The 17,316-nt window shown below is 38.6% G+C and overlaps 1 protein-coding gene across 5 annotated transcripts in view; it reads left to right on the top strand.

Annotated features, from left to right (window-relative positions):
* Positions 1–11,162: 11,162 nt before the first annotated feature.
* gria1a (glutamate receptor, ionotropic, AMPA 1a) overlaps positions 11,163–17,316 on the top strand; it is a 73,360-nt gene continuing 67,206 nt past the window's right edge. For 2 of the 5 annotated variants that reach the window (XM_040015701.1, XM_040015702.1), the window contains exons 1-2: positions 11,168–11,770; positions 11,920–12,054. In XM_040015701.1, the coding sequence (XP_039871635.1) occupies positions 11,683–11,770; positions 11,920–12,054 (223 nt within the window). In that variant the 5' untranslated portion in view covers positions 11,168–11,682. Of the gene's footprint in view, positions 11,771–11,919; positions 12,055–17,316 lie in introns of all 5 variants that reach the window. The other 3 variants (XM_040015700.1, XM_040015704.1, XM_040015703.1) reach the window with 3 other exon arrangements.

Here is a 17,316-nt window from a genome sequence, read left to right as displayed (position 1 = left end):
TAACGCTGTTTTACCCAGATCTTTCAATCTAACGTTTAATCTAGGGACGACAAATAGCTTGCCTGAGTTTATAATAAAGGAAATGATCAGTGAGCTACAGTACAGGTTATTCTTAGCTGTGGCAGTCACAAGAAAGAGGACATCCCAGTCCGCTTGTGTTTGTAAATGCACTAGGTGCGTCAATGTGTGTGACCTGGTTTGCTGACCCAGTAACTGTGGGCACATTCACCTGTATTACTCACACTTCTCTGATTTCTACGTCTCGCGCTGCCCAACACCAGGCGGCTATCTATCGGGCTCACTACTGAATCATAACTCTGCATCCAAGCTGCAGGACACCTGGGAGCAAATGCTCTTTGACTATTGCTGTCAACAGTTCTGCAATGTGATCAAAGCAGAGCGATGCGCACTGCCGGAGAGTGGTTTCAGTGTTTCACAGGCAACAAGCAAATGTGATTTTTTTTTCTATGTGATTTCACTAAGAGTCAGGTTGTGGAGAATGTTGCTTCACAAAGTTTTCAGCTGAGAATAGGAGTGCTAAAGGTATGCGCCAGAGTTCAGACTTCATGAAATTCCTTTAGTTCTTCTGTTTTATTTACTGTGTTAAATCTCCTTTAGTCTCATCCACAACATCAGATCTGCCCTTTCCACCTTTGCTCCTCTTTCCAGTTTCCTCTGCGATAATAATGTCAGTCAGACTGCATCAGGTTGCCTTGGAGATCATTAGAGCTGCTGATTTAACATCTCGCAGCAACTTATGCAGAGGTACCATTAAAGGTTACGTTACTAACCTACACACACTAACAAATGTTCACACTGATTAGACTGGCACTGATTTCCCTGGACAAATATGCAATGCATGATTACTTTCACAGGAAGGCGATGCCATCTCTGTTGCCTGCAATGTATACTGAAACACGTGAGTCATGATATTAAACTTTGTGTCTGTATCCATGTGCGTATGAGACAGAGAGAAAGAAGGGAGCAGAGTGCTTATTCAAATGAACCTCAAAGGTTTCAAGGGGATTTCATGATTAGAAAATTAATTTAACTGCATTCAAATTCTTCCCATTTTTTTAAGATTTTTGAGGACCTTGGTGAATGCAACTACTTAACATTCAGACCACTGATTCGGCAGCATGTAATAATAACGGTCAACTGTCAAAAAAAATAATATAACATTTTCAAGACTGTATTCTCCCACCGGCTAAGTGACCACTAAAATTAACACATGCACTCGTTTTAGCCTGAAATGGCTATCCTATTAAAGGAGTTCACTATGAAACACAAGCTACTAAGCTTAGGATTGACTCAAGGCCCGTTAAGCATTCATTCTTCTCTAACTGTGCCTTTGAGTGTGTCCAATCTCATTTGAGCTGACCCTGGTAGCTGCTCAGAACATTAATTTGTTTTGATGGATCCTAAATGCTTATTAGCAAAGGCAGAATATTCACACAGAGACAGCAGCCTTGATATTCTAAATTATTAGGTATTGAGGTAGTTACGTAACATATCAATTTGCGCTGTACAAATTTACTGCTGTTCGTAGACATTCACCTGAAACATATCTGCCGTCATTAAAATAATGTGCAGTAAACAGCTCTGTTTATTGATTTGTTTACTAATTAGTGTACCAGCAGATGGTGGAGTAAAAGGTATTAGCTTCTTCAGGTAGTGTGCAGTTAAGCAGTGTCTTTGTGTAAAGTTCCTAACTAGTCTGTGATATACATGTTTGGAGAATAAATAACGAGCCGTCTTTCTTTCTTGTCAGTATAACTCTGACATACGCTGCACATACAATGTGTAAACCCGACATTCATGTTCCTGATATTGTGCCCAATCTACTCAGGCTTAATCCCAACTGGAGACATTATAAGAGGGAAACATGGAATCAAACATAGAGCTGTTGTTCTGTGTCTCCAAACAAAAAGCCAGTCAACAACTGAACCAGGAAACATATACAGTCATGTGGAATATAAAGTATGTGTTTTGGCAGTGAGGTTAATGTACGCCTCATGAGGAATGATAAATAGCTGGTTTAGACTAGTGTGACTGATATACCAGCACGGCAGATATATTAGTCAATATTAGCTGTTTGCTGATATATTGATATCTGCATTTAGAATGACAGGAGAAACACCCATTAACCATGTTATGAGTGTCAGTGTTATTTAGTTTGTCTACCAGACAGCACTCTGTTGTGTTGGCAACACACAGTCAGCCGATACAAGCATAGCATAAACCAGTAATCCACAACTTGTTAAGTAAAATAAATTACTATTTAAAATGTATTGTCATTTGATCTCATCAAGTACTCATAAATAACTAATAATAGACATTTAAAAAATCTGTTTATGCATCAAATGTCTAAAAGAAAAAAAGATACCGGCCGGTGTGTCAGGGTTTAAAATTTAAAATCCAAAATCTGTTTGGTCTCCAGTTAAATTAATGAAAAAATCTGTGTTTGTTATTTCGCTTCATTTCCTTGTTTTGTACACACAGCACTCATCATCCATATTTCTTTATATAGAGTTTCTTCTGCAAAAGAAGAAAGCTGTAAAAAAAAAACAACAGATTTTTGGCTTTGATGGTTTTTCAACTCTAGAACAGTTTGTCGAGAACCTTTTTAGTGGCCACTCAACACACTTGCTGCATATTAAATATCATATCTTAAGAGAAAACATTCTGGTTCTCACTCATTTCTAAGCTCTGTCTCTGCCCTTGGCAGGTTTTTAACTGATGCAAGTCCAAACATCAGCACTGTGGCAGGACATTGAGACTCACAAGCATCAATGAACTCAAGCAACAAAAACTATTAAATCATATGGAAAATGATTCGTTCAACTTATTGCTGCTAAAACTGGTTCTATAAGCTACTGAATCATGGGGTGCACTCAGTTTTTCACACACAGCTTCTGCATTTTTGTTTAGTTTTTGTTAAATAAATTATGACACTGTTTAATGTGCCACGTGTGAGTGTGAATTTACCTCATTTTAGAACCAGGTAAATACTGGTTGATTTTTTTATATTGTCCTGATCTTCTTTTGAAACATGTCTGTAAGCTCCTCAAGTTGGGAGTGGGAAGTGAATTTATTTATTTCTTGTTTTTCTTATTCATAATTTGAGTTAGCACAGTTCTTGTTCAGTACTCTGTTGAATGAGCTGTACAAAAAAACCACATTAAAAACAAACAGAAGAAGCATCTCGGATGAGAGGTGAAACGTTTTCGAGCAACTTAAAGAAGTCCAGACCTGGATGACTGAGAACCTTCACAGACAAACAGAAGTAATGCCGTGCAATTCTTTGTAAGCCTTACTCAGAGACAAAGTGACCAACCTTTCAAGATTCTGCTAATCCTCCTTGGTAAATAACTAGCCATAGAAGTTATCAAGATGGTTGCTCATCATCATGAACTTTGCCACCACTCACAAAACCCAAAACTGATGTGATTCCAACATCCTGTTGCCAGAAACCACAAGACAGTCCCATAATTCCCGTTATCCACCATTGCCCTATAATATTAATAACTTGATATTGGCATCTTATGCAACAATCCAACATTAGTCATGCTTTAATATCTTATTTAAGTTTCTTCACATGTAAACATGTAAACTTGTATTTAGGTGATTCTGCAGTGTTCTTTATTTACTACACATTACTCTCTTTAATCTACTTTCTGGGTTGTGTGATGTAAGTGAGCAAGCTGTAAATGGATGTAGTAGAGATAACATGGACACACCATTTTTATGCTGAATTACTTCTGTGACCGTGATAACAATCCGTAACTATTCTTTTTCCTCAAAGCTCACACTGAGCTCCTGTAAATCAAGAAGAGAACGCAGAGAGTGAAAATGATTTCTTAGCTAATCATAATGCAAAAAATCTGAATTTAAAATCTGTCTGATTAATCATCTGATACTCCTTCGAGCATTGTTCGGCAGCCCCAACCATGAATTTCCTCGTCGTCATCCTTCCTCCCGTCTGTACAGCTAGACAATGGTTACAAAAGCACCCAGAGTCTGGTCTTATTGTAGAGCTCTATGTCCTCTATGAGTTCGTAGGTATTCACAATATTTCCATTTCCCCAGAGGGGATTAATCATGATGCGGGCTATTATAATTTGTTCCTCGAAATTTGTCATGTCTGTGTGTGGCGATGCTCGATGTTCTGGAACCGCACAAGTATCGACTCCATCAATCAGTATTACCACGGTAACGTTGTGAGAGCTCCACTTCCCCTGCGGCCAGTGGAGGGGAAAGGCAATTATGCAGGTACCATATGAGAGCGAGGGAGCTAGAGACAAAGTTAGTGAGAGAGAGCAAGAGAGCACCTGAATAGCAATAAACAGCAAAACAGGAGCGCATGTTTATTTCCCATACCACTTAATGTTTTTTTCTCTTTGCACTGTATGCCTGATTGATAATTGGCATTATCTGATTGACTGTGTTCTTTTTGCATAAACAGCCTCTCTGGGTATACGAGGCTGAATGTTTCCAGTATTAAGCGTGGCCATCTGCAGTTCCTTTCCATAGTTTGGTAACTGAAAACTGCACTGGGGAAGGTATTAAAGCAGCACACTACTTTCTCCGTGGTGCAGCTCACTGACCACAATACACCTTGTTCCTGTGTGTTTATGTTGTCTTAGTGCAGCCATTAGGTATCAGTGTGATACCTAATGCTTTTATTTTATTTCCTTAATTGCTGTTTAATGATGTCAGCTGTTATGAGAATGTGTCTTAAAAACGTTAATATCATGAAAATGAATGAAAAGGTGTGTCTTTAAATATGACAGGTAACCTTGATCTTAGGTAAAATGTGTAAGTTATGAGAAAATGTGCCCCAATGTATGGAGTGTGAACATTTTCACCAATCTTCTCCTGTTAGAAAAGGTACACTTCGTCTTTGGCATCCCTGGTAAATAAATTACCAGGGCAAGTAATTAAGCTACATGTCAATAACTCATTCCAATTAAAGTACAGAGCAGAAATCAGGTATGCATTGAGTCCAGGACAGTTTTCTTCCTATTGATTCTGTACTAATGCCAGGCAGTCGTCCAAGGCTGGTGTAGTTCCACAGTGTCTGTCAGTCAACAAGTGCCAAGCAAAAACCATTGGAATGCATTACTGTGTTCTGCGTGTGACATGAGGTCCAATCAGTGTTTCACAACTGGTAGAATTCATTGGGAGAGACAATTTTCACATTAGCACTTTGTGAATTCTGTTCTACTGTGATTTTTTTAAAAGGAAACAATCACACGCTTTATTTGTTTGCCTATTACGGATCTGTTTAATGTTTTCAAAGGCAAATAGGATGAAAAATCTTGTGGGATTCATAAATGTCTTGTGATAATCTAGATGTGCCTAAATTCATCTTCCTGTCTTTGCATACAGATGAGACCAGACGACTGGATTAACTGTTAAATCTTTATTTTGTTTATTTACAAAAAGAAAATATTCTACAGTTTTTGCCTCATGGAAATGTAAAATATGTTATGTTACTTATAAAATCCCACAATGTTTAAAAAATACTGTTTTTCAACATTAATTGTTAGACCAATAAAAATGAAGAAATTGAAAACCCCATGTGTTTCATCATTTGTCAGCAAGACAAATGCTGTGATACAGAAACACAGCACAACTGTTTTTATATATTAGATATTTTTTCTTTTGATTAAGAAAAGAAAAGTTTTGTTTAGTTCAAATAACAATAGCAACTCAAAGTGCTTAAGAATGATTGAAGAAACATCAAAAATGTGGGCATGAATCAAGAATCAAATGAGGATGATGTCATTTGTTTATAAATAATAAGATAAAGTAATAAATAGGTTTGATATCAACAAAGTCCCATGCAGCACAATCGTCCCAGGCTTTCTTTGTATTTTGCATCCAAGAGCTTTATTTCTTTCTTTCTTTCTTTCTTTCTTTCTTTCTTTCTTTAAGCCACTTAGAACTGACCTATGAATCATTCAAACATAAAATTGGTACCTAACCCAACAGACAACTTAGCAAAGAAGTCATTTTAAATGATATTTTAGACACTTGGTTACTAGCAGCCTGTTGCCAAAATCCATCATTTATTCCTTCTTTAGTGGAATCTACAAATTCTTTTTTGAAGATCACAGAGTTTGACAGGAATAAAACAGTATTTATACAAACACACACACAAACTAACTACAGCAAATGAACAGCATCTGAAAGTCATGCCCTTAAGAAATGGAAAAAAAAAATCCAGCAAAGACCTGACATATGACTTGAGAGATGCATGTGGCCCTTAAGGTGATCCACATACTCCTCCCTGAAGCCAAGGAGGGCCTCAGTGGAAGAGTGGCTGTCAAGAAGCCATTGTTAAGGAAGAAAAACAGGGAGAAAAGGATGAGGTATGCCACATTACACAAGAACTGGACTGAAAGTCAGCTGCAACAGGTCTTATGGAGTGATGAGTCCAATTTTGAAATTTTTACTTCAAATTGTCAAAGTGTAGAGAGGATGTCAGGAGAGAGGTGACTATAGCTGCTGCATTGCAGCCAGTGGTCTTGTGGATCCTGTCAAAACTGATGAACTTATGAACTTTATTATTAATCCATCACACAACATCATCTGGAAACCTCTTGATTTCACCATGACAATGATCCCAAACACACTGCCAGTGCAGAAAAATCAAACATATAATATCACCAGAATTCAAAATTATTAAAGCAGTGTGAAATCATCTTGACAAAATCCAGAGCAAAGGGCAGCCGACATCCAAAGAAGAGCTTTGAATTACCTTCAAGAAGCCTGGAGAACTATTCCCGAAGTCTACTTAAACAAATGACAAGCTTGCATTAGAAAGTTCAGGCTGTGTTGAAGAATAACGGTGGTGTTAGAATTGTAAAGACTCCGTTTTTGCCTTTTTGTACTGCATTACCATTTATGGTTGCATATTTTAGTAAATCACTGCAGTCATTTCTCCATTTTCCTAATGCAATATAAAGAAATGAGAGGTAACTCAAGATTTTTGCACATAATAGCTTAATAGGTTTTGAGATTTCATTTAAAGTTATTTATTGTATCTAGTGTAATAATCTCATTTGGATAGCTGTTAGAGATGCCAATAATACAGAGTCAGTATCTCTAAATGTCTTCGTTCTACTCTTTATTTAATATTTTTTTTAAAAAAACAAAGTTAGAGGATCTCAGGAATCTAGGCTGAGCAGACTAACCAATGTGCTAATAACTGCTAACACTAATCTGAAGGTAGGTAGCATGCAATGCTTTACCTTGGGTCTGCTGATGAGAACTGCCTTTGGAGAGCAGTGAAAACTTTAATCATCGTGAAAATGTGAAAAAGCTTTGGCCAAAAAAAGTCACCCAAAATAGAAAAAAAGTTTTTTCAAGCACTTTAACAAGACTTAGAAAAACACAAATATTGATTTGAGTTGAGTAGGCATTTATACACTGGCATTTATACAGCTAGTGATAAAATTGTTATAGGAATGTAATAGTCTGGCCATTTACTTTCTCATACCTTACCGGTGTTTTTGCCCTCACTATCATTGGGTTCTGTGGTACCAGGAGAGAAGCAGGAGGTTGGCATTTTGATTGCTAACAACTACTCTTCAGCTCATTTGATATATTTGTTCCCTTATCTTTTCTGCAACATTACGTTTTATAGTTTTGCCAGCAGTGTGACGCACACAAGTTCTCAACAGCACAAGAGTGGTAGCTCAATTATAGGAATAACATGCAGGGAATTTTTCCTTTTTCCTCTCTCTCCCTCCACACTCAAACTGGAGTGGAACCAGCAGATTTTGACAGATTAGGCCCATTATACTCTTCACATAGATTTCGATTAAAACCCTCCAGACAGACGCTCACATTATGATCTATGGTGAAGACATCCTTAGGAACAAAAAAGACAGTGTATGTCCTTTGTTCTGTTACACAGACTCGGATGGTAATATTTTTAACCTCGAACAACAAGCGATTCCATCTGCGATAGTTACTCCTCTACTTAGCACCATAGAATATTTAACCATTGCTTATAATGCTTTTCTAAGATCTCTTTGCATTACTTAAAAAAAGACTGCCTGGCACTGATCACACTCGGGGCACCGCAGGCAAACACATTCACACAAAGAGAACAGAAACACTGACATGAACACTGTGATGCAAGATGGATATTGTGCATAAATCAGGCATCTTCTTGGTCATACCCAGAGTTAAAAAAAAAAAAAGTAATGGAATGAATGCCTGCACAACCATCTATGTTTGAGGTAACCCCTTATCATTTTGATCAAAGACAAGGAAAATCAGCCATTCTGCCTGTATCTATATACAATCCATCACTCAGAAATTAGATAACCTTTCACTTCCTGCAGTTCTATTTCTCAAGTGTTTCAAGCACAGCCAGAGGTAGTCAGCCACAGTCTTTTAAATAGAAAATGTTTCTCCTCAAATGGAAACACTGGAAATCTAATTCAAGCAAGCTTCTAATCTTCTAAATATAATTTTCTGGGAGCGATATGCCTGCTATTGTTATGGAAACAATAAGTAGCAAAATTGAGTTTAACTTAAGAAAGTAGCTGTACTTAGTGTGATAAATGGATACCTAATTTGCATGGTGTCAAAGCCAAGAAAAAACACTTCATTTTCTAAACTACTGCCAGGGCATCACAGCATAATATGATTTACAATCCATCTCATGAGAACATTCCCAGTGTTGGTTAATATTTCAGTGTGTACAAAACAATACCTGACTTTAACAATGCATGGTCAAAGTCATAACCACTGTTGTACCAGTCCTGCACTGTGTGTGTAAGTGTACTAATGAATATTTCACACTCCCACATTCTTTATCATTTATTTGTTATTAATAATAAGCAGCACATCCTACTAACTACTCATTCATTATCGAATACTTGAACATTAGTTTCACTTTTTTGCTCCGTGTAGTAAAGAAAGTATCATACAAAGTGCCCAATATGTAATTCTTCATTTCTTCTGGAATACTTTACCTTTTATTTTTGTTCTTTATGTCCTGAAGTAAAGTGAGACAATTATTCTTCATAATTGTCACAAACATTTGCATTACCATAAATGTGAGAAGCATTGACAGCTATGCTATGGCAGCTAGCAAAGAATCTAGTGGTTAAGAAGCTAGATTGGAGACTGGAGAATGGATAATCATCAATAAAATATCCATAATATACATAAAAACATTAACATTGCAATACAGTAATAATATCCTAATATACTAAAACATCAGCCAGTCAGTGTATAAAAATTCTAATACCATCTAGCAGGTCATCACATTGTGACCAAAATATTACTCTGCTGTTACTAATTGTTTTGCCTCATAGGTATATGTTTGTTTACACATTTATACCCCTAGTCTGTAGTCTGATTTTACCCAGTTACATGACTTTTAGTGTAATATTACTCAACTATAACTAATGTTAACACAATATGATTACTTGTACATTATCTTGGTAATTAAGTAATAATAGCTAGCCATATAACTTTGCATATAATTATATTATCATTCCCCCCTTGTCTCCAGCTTATTACCCCACTATTATCACAGTATTACCTGGCTGTAATAGAAAGTACTACCCATAAATGTTTGCATTCATTGTTTAACATTTGGGATGCAGGTGACTTGTGATGCAATGCGCGTATCTTAAGCTAAAAGATTTGATGTTTGATCGTTCTATCATAATATTGTTTGAATTTGGATTTTATTGTTTAAAAGTATTATATTTTGGTTATAATATAATGTAACATATTATAATATTAACTATTCATACATGAACTAAACTGGGTTTTATTACACACACAAACACACAAAAAAGAACTAATGTTGAAATAATCAATAATGAATGTGTAATTACTGCTTTGTGCTGCTCTGTGTTTGGATCACCTTAACTAGGAATGACTCACAAAGAAAGTTGCAGTATGAATAATTTATGGATAATTATGAACTAACCATTAGGTTACCTAATGATTCACTTATCTCTCAGCTGGTTCTTTTGCGAGTTGTCATTGTCTATTGTATGGTCCTGGATAGGGAAGTAAGTGATGCTAAAAAAAAAAAAGAGTGTGTATTGTATATGTGAAAAGTTAATTAATCCTAAATTACCAACCAAGCAAAGTTGACTCACCTCACTTTCAAACCTCTAATTGTTCCTCCTCCAAATGTCAGCATTTTATTATAATGGTTTACAGCAACATGGTAATCAATGACAGCAAACGTCAGAGACTGTAATATGCTTCTGTAATTCTAACTATAGCCTACAGACAACATTGCTCCAGCTGAAAAAACACTTGTTAGCTGCATTGTCTTAGTACCCCATCAAAACACATATTATACACTAATACAGTGTCATCTTGTATTTATAACTGTACATACTGTAGAGCAGGCATGAAGTGATTTAACACGACTTCTTTAACAAAGTAAGGCTGTCAAAATAAAATGAAGTGCAAACAATGCTGAAAATGTCCTTTGTGGTTTTACGGAATATCATTTACAGAGTATCTTATAGAGTTACTATATGGCGAAGAAGATGAGAAAACAGCCTCACCAAAGTGTTCATTAGCAGCAGGACTTCTTTACCATGCCACATGAGCTTGATCAGTGCAAGGACTTAACACTGTTTTACGATGTTACATGCTGAAATATCTTTTAAATTTAGGGACTTAAGGAATAACCAGTCATGTTATTTTGGGCTTCCTTTCCTTGTTAGACTGTATTCTTTAAAAAGCAGACAGATATCAAATAAACTTAATTCTTATTCGCATTCACCCAATTTAAACTTCATTTCTTAAATCTTTGAAATACGCTTGTTTTTAGACGTATATGGGTTATACATTTACTTTTTAATGCAAATCTACAGGCACAAAAATTATTACAAAATAAAAGTGACATTACAAAAACACTGTCTTTTCAGTGTTGATATATTTGCTCCACAACGAAACGAACGAATATCTAAACCCCGTGCGCGTCTTGGGGGACCTGTGTGTGCGCTCCAAAGGCGCACACTGCAAAAAATATTTACCCGCAGGTCATTAGTCAAATAATGAGTGTGAAAATTTCCATTTTCTTTTCCAGCTGTAACATCCTCCTATCGAGTGACACATTGCTACTTGTTTCCTGTCCAAAGCAACCTTTTTTAAGTAATGCTCGCTTCTGTCCTTGTGTCATTTCCTTTACTATTGCGCGCTGCCCAGACTTGTTGCAGTGACACTTGCTCTCGAAATATTTCTTTGAAAAGCCAAAATTTGCTCTATATATCAAATAACTGAAGTTATCTCGCTATATCGTGGAGGGGGGGAATCCTTGTTTAGGGTAAAAGGCAATACATTAAAATTGTCTTTAGGTTCAACAGTTTTTTAGGTTGTTGTTTTTTTTCCAAAACGGGTTTATTTTTTGCAGTGCGGCTAATGCTGAAGTCATTCTCCGTCTCATACAGCAGCAACCAAGGACAAGAGAGCATCAGCAGTGAGAGGGAAAAGAAGAGAGAGAAAGGTGCCTCCTCTCGCCATTGCGATAATTGTCTCGCTGTTGAATCGATGTCGGTGCAAATGCTGCTCTAAGGGGAGGCAATAGGAGTGGAGGAGAAGCGGGGGGATTTAACTTCACACACGGACAAAACCTATGCTTGGATTTCGGCTCTTTTTCCCTTCGCCAATGCAAAAGGAAATATGCAGCGAAGCTTCACCATCCTCTACACCAGTTTACTGGGGATGTGCTTGGGTTCAAGCTCAAGTTTTCCAAGTAACATCAATATAGGTGAGAATGGCGCACACATATCGTCACCTTTTGTCTGAGAGAAAAAAACAACCTCTGATTCAACTTAAGTCGGTGTCTCTTTTTTAATTTTTTTCCTTTTCGTGTCCACTGTGTACTACATTAACTCCTCATTCTTTGCTTCTCAACAGGAGGATTGTTCCCAAGCGGATCCCACGAATATGAGGTTTTTCGGTTCGCCCTCTCTCACCACCAGGACATCCCCAAACTGGTGCCGCAGGTGGATATGGTCATGATGGGGAACAGCTTCTCCATGACATATGCCTGTAAGTATCTCAGTGGAAACTGATTAGATACTAGTCCATGTAGTCCACCTATTGAACCTAAATCTTTAAATCCGTTTATTGACTTTGTAAAGAGCGCTTGCAACTCCATTTGTAAGAGAAGAGAAGAAGGAGGAGGAAAAAAGCCTGTGTAGGCTGTAATTGCTTTTAATACAGGCCTACTGCAAAGCGTGTGTTCGTAGGTTATCTTATTAACTGTTGCGTGGGACCGCGAAGGACTTGTTTCCTCTACATGATTGCAGCGTGGTTTGCGCTCTGGGGAAGCCGCGGGGATTTGAAAGCAACCTATGCGACAGCGACAGCTTTCCTTCAGTCATGTAACAACAGGTTTTTTGTTTTTATGGCTCCTCGTATATGATTTTTAAAACGGCTGCCAATGATCCCAGAGCGCCTTATGCTTCTTTTATAAAGAAAACAAGGAGTCAGCGCAGATCATGGCTCTCCAAACAATGAGGAGGGTAAAAAAAAAAAAATACTCCAAATGCATTTCTAATTAGCCACGGATCACAATCCGATTATCTTTTCCTGGCAGAACACAGAGTATTAAACCCTCCCACCCTGAAAGCTTCACAAACACCAGCACACAAAATAAACGTTTTAACTTTTGGGACTTCACCCTCCTCCTTCTTTGTATTAATATGGATCTGGAACAGGCAGACGTATCCTCGGCTAACTCAAGTGAGAAACTGTGCCAGATTCTCTGACAATGGGAAGCAGGATTTATGGTCATCAAGGAAGTTTAAAAGTCCTGCTGGTGAAACCCAATAGTCAGAGCAGTGTGAATGCTATTCTCCTGTTGGTGATAATGTGTGTCATTATGCCAGCACCAACAATTGCTCCGTGTCTGAGCTGTGCAAAAGAAATGTCAGTCTAAATTGTTTCATCTTTGTTAGCCCTGCTCTCATCCTTCCTTTGTATTCTGACAAGATTTTGTCGCCCTTGAGGCTCTTCAGCTGTGTTTTTCTCATTTCATCCTCGACTCCTCTGAATTTGCCCGTGGCTCACTCGCACTCTCTGTAGTGAAGTCGCACACTTCCAGGAGATACCCTTTGACAACCCTGTCTGTCTGTCTGGCAGGTGTGTGATACTGCTTCATCCACAGACATTTACTCCTACTCCCACTTTGAGTCATTGCGTTTTCACTCTGAACCCTCCCCGCGATTCAAAAACCGGTCTTTATGACTTCCCTGCCGGAATGTATGCAGCAATGATATAAATGAAGAGAAATTAATGTTGATTTATAAAGACACGAAATGCAAGTGTAATGGTATTCTGACTCAGAGTTTTAATGTAATGTGGTTGTAGTCGTTCTTATGAGATTCGGTTATGAGCTTAAAATTGGATTGGAAATAAAGCATTACTTGCAGCGGCACTCATGTAGATTTATAGACATCAGGTGCTGGCTGCTGCTGAAAGCTGAACACAACCACTGAAAGGACATTTACCCTCATCTGTCAGAGTCTAACAAAATATATCATTAAGCTTCATGCTGTGACTTGTTCTCAAGACCACACGCTTTATGAATCACAACCTATACAGAGACATCCATCTGCAGCGTGTCCTGTGGGAAATACTGCAAAACCTGCAAAGTCCACAGCAGATATTTCAACCATCATCCCCCTGAACTTCCCCCACCCTTCAGCCATTTAGGCCACAGAGCCAGGGAGCGCTGTGTAATGAAATGTAAACACACCCAAGATGCCCTCATTAAAGAGACTGTCCTCTGCTCAGAAGGGAGCGTGATGTAAAATATAGGAGGCAGGCTGCTGTTGAATGTTTGCAGATTTCTCCAGTGGATCAAACATGGATCCTATCGCAGTAGGGAGGCTGCTGCTGGTGGTGGTGGTGGTGTGGTACATTAATGTCTTTGTCACCGCGTGCAGCCAGTGGCGAGACATCAGCACAAAGAACAACTCAGATGGCTCTCGTCTGCCTTTTTTCTTAGATTTTCTCAGTCTTTTTTTTGACTATTTTTGCCAGAATTGCTTCCAGAAACTATTTGATTGTACATATTTTCTTAAAAATATATATATCTTAGATATCCACAGACATCCTACCAAGCAACACACATACCCAGAGCTTAACGTTTTTGGTAATTTGGTGCTAATAATTCAGTCAAGGGTCATTGCTATTATCCAACTTTTCCCAGAGGTTGATTAGATCTATTCTCTTTTAGCTGCAGATGATGCACACAGACTTTCCTTTTCTTTTCTATCTACCCATCCTTTCCTGTCTTTGATGTTTAAATTTGACCCCCCTCCCACATCCCATGTCATGCACATCATTGCAGTCCATGGGTATGATGATGGGCTACGGTACAAGCGTGTCAGAAAGATTCGCCGTGGAAGGAGATGACAAAAATGAAAATGACACCTCTTCCTGCTGTGTGTCACTTGCTCTCAAAAGTGTTTGGATGTGAAGGCTATAGAGACATGTTTGAGAAGAAAAAGGAAAGGCTCCGGGGCTTGTTTATAATGAGTCAGATGAGAAACGCAGCCTATTCCTGGATTTCCATTTTGTGTGGTAACGTGGAGGAATTTTGGTTTGCGTGAATCTACATCTGGGTGCCCTTTCTATTTAGGATGTCTCGGGTGACTGACAGTTCACCTCTGTAAGCGTGCGACTGTGGGAATGTGCCCGGGGCTCTTGGGGTCCGTGAGTGTGAAAAGCAGAAGGGTGAATGGGCCCTTGTGCACGGGGATGAATGGAGCTCCGGATGAGGGTGATGCTCATCAGCTGGCTCTTATGACCAGCCACTTCCTCCAGAAGCAAGTCTACACAGCATCCACAAACACATGCTCTCTCTCTCACACACACACACACACACACACGCACACACACACACACACTCGCTGGCACCTGCCTAAAGAGCAAAGGAATAGGGGTGGGTGGCTGGAAGTAGGGCAAAGGTGACAGAGAAAATGAGAAGAGATAAAGAAAGCCATAAAACGCTGAATGTTATGGGCAAAGTGGTTCATTTTATTTCCTGCATGTGGAGTCATCGGGGTAGTAATAATAACGATGGCATCTCTGTCTGCATAATGTGAGGCTAATTTGCATTTCTCTCCTCTCCATCTTACGTTGACAGGCAAAAGCGAGTCAAAAAGTAACAGAATTAGCAATATTGCCTTTTTACTGCAGTGTTTTCACATTTCCAGTAAAAGTGCTTGCTGGACTGTTTCCTTGTATACGTTTGCATCGTTTAAAATAGCTGCCAGGGATGCTCAGCATAGATAGAGAATGTTAGTCACCCATCAGTTAGATATCACATTACCATAATCTGCTACTGGTTTATAATGCAGATGTCTCTGATTCACTAGCTTCATGTCAAAGTCTCTGCAGGCTCCCGCCTGTATGCTCTGTTTCTCACTTTGATGTGCGGTAAGACTTACAACTAATCTTTGGCTATTTTTGGTTAAAAATGTAAAAAGAAAAAAGAGGGCAAAAAATCAAATAAAAAATAAATGAATTAAAAACATTGCACTTAGCAGCAAAGCTAGACTGTGGAATTTCCAATAATATATGTTTTGCTTCAGCAGCACCTAACTTACATTTGATTTTGTGTCACGTTCAGCCATCTTGACAATAAACCTTTCTTTAGGACTAATTAGTGTTCATGGAAAACACGATATGCGTTGACAGTGTGATGTAGATAGCAGTATTTTCCCCAGCTCTCTAAGGGTCAGTTAAAAACCTAAAGAGGGTGAGTGTGAGGCAGCAATGATCAATGAAGTGAGCGCTCTGTGGAAGCCTGCCTAGCTGATCAATAGAGCGTAGATGGGGGTGTGGGTTTGGGGTGGTGGTGGTGGTTGGGGGGGCGGGGGGGGGGGGGGGGGGGGGGGGGGACTGGTCGTGTCCTGCTTGTAAATCAAATAGTATCACATAGACAGTATCAGTGAGGATATGAATTATGGGAAGAAACTAAACAGGTACTATACCTACATGAGTCGTGGAGTAACAGTCTGACGTACATAATAAGGACTTACCAAACAAGCACGTTTTAATTAACTGTAGCAACCACTCCTCAGAAAAAAAACATCAAAAATTGGTGATTTATTATTTCTTTTATTGACTATTATTAGTTTATCCATAATCACTGGCTCTTCCACACCATTTCTTTGCCCTGTCTTTCTCCTATCACCCCGAACTGGTCATGGCAGGTGACTGCACCTCCCTGAGCATGGTTTGCTGGATGTTTCTTCCTGTTAAAAGGGAGTTTTTCCTTTCCACTTTTACCATTTGCTGGCTTAGAGGGGGTCATCTGATTGTTAGGGTTTCTCTGTATTGTTGCCTTACGATATAGTCGCACAACTGTTTATAGCTGTTGCTGTGACTTGGCACTATATCAATAAAATTGAACTAAAGTGGACTAAAACAAAAAGGAGGGCTGTTTTTGACTTCGTCTGGATAATTTCTTTTCATATGCCATAAGAAGTGAAAGCTTGTGAAATTTGTCACTATAGGAGCTTTAATGGAAGTGAGGCTGAGAGGTCTGGCATGGGAGGAAATATAGGGTGTCTGTCAGCCATAAAGAAAGCACGTCAAGGAAAACAAAAAGGAAAACTCTGAGTGTAGTAACCACTTCTAGTCACTGATTGAAATTTAGTGTGTGGTTTCACCGTTGTGCGGGTAAACATTTTTTGCCTCAGTGCAAAATGCAAAATATGGAAATGTAGATCAATATCTCCCAAACATTTTGGCTTGTGACCCCTAAACTAAAAAAGCAAATTAAAAGAATTAAAGTCTAACGTGTGATCCAGAACACTGGGGCTACAATCCCATGTCAAACCGCTTATATCAATAGGAGTTACGTTCCAGTAACCAAACTGGTGGACATAATCCTTTACCTTGAGATAACTTTTGCCATCATGTTGTGTTTTCTCATGTGTATGCGCTGCCACATTTACATGGCTCAAGTTTTCCCCATCAGTGTAGTACCATGGTCTGACTATAAAAAAGAAATGTGTGCGAGCATGTGAGACTGCTTTGTGAAATCCTCTGTTCACACCCTTGCGCGCACACACAATAGCTAACAAGAGACAGAGCTTGAGCAGATGCATTTAATGTATTATTCAATGCAGCACATCCAAAGCTATCACTCCGTGGAGTTATAAGCATAAATATGTAATAATAAGCCGACAGAAAAAAGAGAATTCAACCAACTCTGTTAAACACTATAATGCTTAGAAATGTTCAGCTTTCCATAGGAGAAACTTCAAAAAAGAAAAAGATGTCATCCTTCAC

Source organism: Simochromis diagramma, unplaced genomic scaffold, assembly GCF_900408965.1.
Source record: "Simochromis diagramma unplaced genomic scaffold, fSimDia1.1 OVJJ01000685.1, whole genome shotgun sequence".
NCBI lineage: Eukaryota > Metazoa > Chordata > Actinopteri > Cichliformes > Cichlidae > Simochromis > Simochromis diagramma.
The sequence above is the reverse complement of the archived record's forward strand: the minus strand, read 5'-3'. Positions and strand labels throughout refer to the sequence as shown.